The 6,322-nt window shown below is 37.0% G+C and overlaps 1 protein-coding gene across 2 annotated transcripts in view; it reads left to right on the forward strand.

Annotated features, from left to right (window-relative positions):
* Positions 1-3,016, forward strand: part of WASL (WASP like actin nucleation promoting factor) — a 47,924-nt gene extending 44,908 nt beyond the window's left edge. For both annotated transcript variants that reach the window (XM_084206944.1, XM_084206945.1), the window contains one exon: positions 249-3,016. In XM_084206944.1, the coding sequence (XP_084063070.1) occupies positions 249-310 (62 nt within the window). In that variant the 3' untranslated portion in view covers positions 311-3,016. The remainder of the gene's footprint in view (positions 1-248) is intronic.
* The last annotated feature ends 3,306 nt before the right edge of the window (positions 3,017-6,322 follow it).

A 6,322-nucleotide genomic window follows, 5' to 3' on the forward strand; every position in this document is an offset into this window, starting at 1 on the left:
AGGAAAAAAACATTTTTCCTTTGTGATGAAAAGAGTGAATAAAGAAAAAAATTAGATTTAACTTCCGGCTAGTAACGATCTGAACTGGATGTCATGTCTAGCAGTCTTAAAATAGAGTATTACTAAATGTATTGTCATGACGACCTTGAACTGATTGTTCTTTTTTTAGAAAATTGTGATAGAAATCAGTAATCCTTTTATCATGTTAATTCTGTGCATGCAAGTGACTTGCTTTTCCTATATTACAGATGAAGATGAGGATGAAGACGATGAAGAAGACTTTGAGGATGATGACGAATGGGATGATTGATCATATATTATTATATATATATTTTTTAAGGTGAATGATATACTAAACACTGCTTTCTGTCTATGGATTCTGTAAAATTATCATGTAAATGTTCTACCAATTTGCTGTATATTTTTGTTGCCTTTTGCTTTTTTATTAATCTGTGCAATACCTCATTTAATCTGTAAAGGTTTGTCATAATCCTCTACAAAGCTACTCCCTGTTAATGTGTGCAAGTTTACACCTGGATGATAATGTACATGTGAATACTTTCCATTCCATCAATAAGGGAGTTTAAATGTAATATGTGAGACTGACAAAAACCTTAATGTAATTTAGTTATAATGCAAGAAGGAAAACACTATTTTCATACCCTACTTTTTCTGTATCTAAATTTTCTTATTAAAGCCTAGTATAGCACTATGTTCTTTAAGTGATGCAGCTCTTAGTTTATTTAGCCCCTTGATTTCCAATGAAATGCTATATGAATGTTGAGGCTGGTTTATACTATTGCATGGTTTCAAATACATCAAAACATTGCAGGTCAAATCTTAGCAGTATGCTTTATGTAACACAAAAGCACTGCAGAAATGCACAGCTAGTTGTGAAAATTACCTTGCCCTAACTATAGGACTGACTGCTATTGAACAGCAGTAGTAATTAAATTCTTCAATGGGGACCCCTATCTGAAGTTAAACAGGGTGGCTCTGTATTGTCATAGTGGTAAAGGCAACTTTGATGCAAACAAGTTCAACTTTTGGTTGGTTTGTTTTGGTTTGGGGTTTTAGGGAGGGGGGATTTTTGGGGGGGTTGGGTTTTGTTGGTTGGTTGGTTTGGTTTTTTTTCTTCCCTGCACTTACTTTCAGAATGAAGATGTCTAAATTACTGGGGGCTGTACTGGAGGCTGGCAATCGCTACAGTTTGATCTATTTTTAAAATCAATTTTTTGTGGTTTTTAGGCTGAAGGGCTGCATTTAAGGCTTGCTTCAATAGCATTTAATTACTTTTTAAAATTTGTAGGACATGGGTGTACTAATAAACACAAGTGGTATTACTTTGCAGTCTTGGCTTTATGGTACACAGCAGATGCTGAAACACCAATCCTACATCCTGTAGGTTGGAAAGTCTCATTAACTCAGAATTATACACTGTGGAGTGTAAAGTACTGAACTTTATGGCAGTATTTTGTCTTCATATGTTGGCTTTAAGACCAAGGGTTGTGATGAAGATCAAGAACCTGATTCACAAGAATAGTATTTGAATAAGTGGACAGAAAATGGGATTTTCATTTCACAGCTTGCACATTTATATACATTGTACTTTGTAGTGCAGTAAACATTGGCACATCTGCCTATTATGGAATACTAATCTATGCTAAGTGGGTATTTAATATCTGCAGCATTAATTACTGTACTTACTGTAATTTTCAGGTAGAAAATCTTTTTAAAAACCACATTATCGGACACAGAATGTTCATTAAAGTCAGTTACATTTGGAGTGTAGTTAATGCATAGTGTCCTGGGTCTTTGACTGTAGTCAGGGTATCAAACGAAATTTAAGTTATCAGAAAAGTATTGACTGAAACCCAGTGTTGACCTGATCTTGACAGGCTGGACCTGCATGATACGGCTTGGATTTCTAACCCAGTTATAACCTAGTCTTTAGCAAATTAATTTAGTCGTAGGAGGAGAAAAGAAAGTTGCTGAAAAGTAGTGGGAGAGGTAAGGTTGTAGTTAAATTATTCAGAGGATGCTAACTTCCTTCCAAAGGTAATTCAAGCACATAAATTGAGAAAAAAAATTGCCAAGTGGTCTCACTTTCTTGCAGTAACTTTCTCATTGGCCTCTGCTGCTGGAAACACTTCCTGCTAGCTTTGCTGCTGTAATGGCTTGAGCTTTGGATCAAGTGCAAGTGCAGCCTGGTGTAGCTAATGGCAGTGGAGTTAGCAACTTGTGTATAAGGAAAATATTTGTATGGCTTTCATATAACTTCTGGCACTGCACTCTTATTTTTATTACATATAGGGCATTTTAAAATTAAGCAGATGAGGCCTAGAGGTGTTCCTAACATGCTACTTACTAGATATGTTTAGCTGTTATGTTCCCAGGATTGGAATTTCTGTAATATAGTTAATAATTAAGCATCACAGTTCATTAATCAAATCTCTGTTCTGGATTTTGGGAGCTCTGAAGTTGCATTATTGAATAAAACTTTGATTTGTAGATACTGGCCAAAGAAAGTTTTTGGGTTTTCTATTTCTTCATATAAAAGGTACACACACACCTGTGGTGTCCAGGTTAATATTTACTTTCAAGTAGTGTTTGTTCATGATAAATTTCAGGCTACAGACTGCAATGGCAGTTAAGTTAGTCACGGCTGCATGCTTCAGCACTCTGCCACTTTTGCTCCCAGCAGAAAACAGCATTTCATGATACTGGTGCATTGTTGCTAAACATTGTAATGAAGGCCTCTTATATATTCTGGTTAATTGACTGTCCAGATAGCCTTAGCAATTAACAAACTAGCATGAGGCTTTTGTATCTCAACACTCTATGTGCATAGACAATATCAGCTAGCCACTTGTACGTATGAAATTCGTAAAAACTTCTCAATCATTCAGTTTTCCATTTATCAAACTGAAATTTTTAGTATGTGAATTTTTGAAATGTACAGTGAATAGGATGTTGCACTGGTGGCAATTCATCATGAAGCATAATAAAATTAATTTGACCCAACTAGTGTAAAACTGTGTGGTTTTTAAGTGCTGATTGCGGCACAGGTTTTAAAATAGATCTGTAGATTGATTGCACACTTAAAAGTGACTTTGGCCATCTGGCCAAGTTCACAAAGCAGTAAATAGCCACTGTCAAATCGCAGTATTTTCATGTCTCTGGAAAGTTGGATTGTGCTGTTGAGTAAACACAATGAGTAAGAATGTGACACCCTGTCCTCCTGGCAGATCTCACTGCTGCTGAGCAGCCTCCTTGGAAACAGTTACTGCTGCAGGCAAGTGCAATAAACCAGCAACATTTCAAGGTCAAACAAACATGGGATCATTAATAAACATTCTAGAAGAAGTTCTAAATAATTAACTCTTGTCAGTGGATGCTCTAACTTAACCTGAATTATGCAGGTGTAAATTTTTGTCCTGCACGTTACGGAGTTTGAGTTCAGGATACTTCAAATTTTGCTTCTCTCTTCTAAAGCATCTGAAGAGTCCAGCATGTCAAACTGTTACCTGGTGTACACTTTTTGGGGTTTAGTGCATATCTGATTTCTTGGCATTAAGTGCAGGGCAAAGTTGGAATTGTTCATTGTGGGATGAGCTGGGGTATATAATAATTTCTTTTCCACTTCATAAGCAGAAGGTTAAAATATGCTTTTGAAAGGAGGCTTTTTTTTTAATTTCATAGTGGTTACTTTCCAAGTAAGATTCTTGTAAGGAGGAAAAGGGAGTAAAGATCCTATTGCTTTTAAGACTGTTAGCAGTCCACTGCAACAGCCTTTATCTAATCATTAGAGGAATTCTTGGTCTAATTAAAGTTCCTGAAGCTTAAGTACAGTGATAAGCAGCTTTATTTTTAGAAAAGTGAAAATGGTTTAGGGAAGGACCAGTGTTATCCTCTAGCACTGCAGTAAGGACTCCTGTTGCTATGTATTTTTTTCCTGCCTGGAATTCTCTTGTGAGTGAGAAGATGGAAAGGCCGGGGTAGTAAGAACTAGAACGTGAGCTGGGGAGGTTTAATACTTTGTTTTAACTACCTTGTCAGTGATTCTAGCCTGACAAGTCTGAGACAGTCTTTGAAAGTTTGAGGATGTTTATCCCGTTGTGAAGGAGTCTTTTTGGTTTGTTTGTTTTTTTTTAATTTCCAAATTGCTGTGGCTTGTCTGTTATATCGTGCTTGAAAAAAAAATAAAACATTGGTTGTTTGAAATCACAGGTTTGGAAACAATTCAGATACATGTTGAGGAATAGAATCATTGCCCAAATATAATTAGTGGGATGTTTTCCTTACAAATTTTATTTTATGCTGAATTTTACAGTATTTGCAGGTATAACCTGCTGAAAGAAATTAGACTAGTAATTTATCAGTTACTCAAATTTTTCTCTAACATACTTTTAATACCTGCAAGACTTTCCCATTTATAAACAGTGTCTGAAATTAGGAAGTTTTATATGTTATATTTATTGTGGGGTTGTTTTGTTTTGTTTTTGTTTTTTTTATCTATTATTATCAACAAATATACTTTAAAGCCTTTTTCCTTGTGCTCTAAAGGGTTTTTGGAGTTTCTCTGGAGTGAAATTCTTGAGCCATTACTTCATGTGTGTGCTTTTTCCTCCCTGAAGCTTAATCATCTTAAGTTTGGTTACTTGTGCAGTATGAATTCTAAATTTATTACTTAAGGACTAGATGAGGGAGTGCAAGTTTTGCTTGAAAAACAGCCATTACCAGCTACTATATTTTTGTATGTACCACTTTGGGAACACTATGAAATCTGATGTTTAAAGCTTAAGAAATAGGATAATGTTTGTATCATATATCAGACACAAAGTATTTGTTTAAATGACATTGGCAGGAACAGAGAATTGGGAATTGGCTTTTCTGGATGTTGATGCCAGAAACCAAGGAACTGCTGGAGCATCTGAGCTGGATTTGGAGCACTTTGTTGGTAGATGGGTCATTCCCAGATGCTTGGGATTCGAGGAGCATGGACTGACAAACTGTTGAGAAGCTTGCACATTTTCTGTTCTCTTTCTTTTCTGGCTAATACTACAGAGTAGAAGTTCTTTGGACCAAAGCAGTGCTTATTTAATAATCAAGAGAAGAAGTAATCCTCAGAATATAGTCACTCAGAATTACAGCTCTCCAGCTGTCAGCAAAGAATCTATCTTTATTCTTAAATTCAAAATGAAATGGAAAAAGCAGACTACACCCAATTAACATAAAACGTGGTTTTTATGGTTCATCTCCTGTGTATGAATGAGAAAGGCCCACAGTTAAAGCAGAAATCTGCTAGTTAGTGGTAGTCTTTTTCACCTGTAGTAGCTACTAGTATTTAATCCTGGAGAATATGTTAGTGAAACACACCTGCTGTGTCAGGTAAGAAGTGGAGGAGTTTTTGGAGAGCAAACCTCTCTGCTCTCAGTTGTGTTCACAGTGCTCAGGCCTGCAGCTGTTAGAAGAAAAACAGTATGAAATAATTTTGTCATGTTAAAGGATCTTGTTTGTACTGTATTATCTTCTATGCTTGCCTTCCAGGACCTGGGATATTCTTCTGACTCATACTGCACTAATGTCCTGGATAATTCAGATGTTACCACATCTCAGCCCTTACTACTTGACCGTTCCTGTCTTCACTAGCAATGCCCCTAAACCTCCTGGTAGAAATACAGTTAGCACAAACACCTTCAGCAGCTTACAGCACACAGCTGTTGTTCAGCACATTTCAAGGAAACAGAAGTTGTCCTGATGTGGATTTCTCTTTGGGAAAATAATGTCTTACTCATGTATCAAAGTGAACAACAGAGATCCTAAATGACCAGTTGGGAAAACATCGTGCTGGTTGCTTTCAAGAGCACCGGGAGAGGTGGGTGGCTGATTAAAGGATAGATGTAATTCAAGAAGCATTCTTCCAGGAATCAACCCAACATAGATCACTGCTGACATAGAAAACAAAAAAATACTGCAGTCTTTCTTTGGTAGTGGGCACGTTGCCTGGTTCATTGTTTGTGTTCAGTCTGCTGGCTATGAACCTCAGGAAACCATGCACACCTTGGGCAGCCAACCACACAGGCTGATCATCATCATTCTGACATTTTATGTATATAGGATCCTCAGTCAAGCTGCCTGTGCAGTCTAGAGATGATACCTGGATTGGCAGTGAGTTCAGAGCAGATTCCTTGTACTTTGTGCCTTGGATGACAGGTTTTATCTGAGGTACCTTCAGCTACCCTGCAGTGGGGAGGGTTTGGTGAGCCCTGTGCATTTTGCCAGGCAGAAGTGAATTGTCACAGTGTTACTTGTAGACACA

The sequence above is a fragment of the Fringilla coelebs genome, assembly GCF_963513975.1.
Source record: "Fringilla coelebs genome assembly, chromosome: 5".
Lineage (NCBI taxonomy): Eukaryota > Metazoa > Chordata > Aves > Passeriformes > Fringillidae > Fringilla > Fringilla coelebs.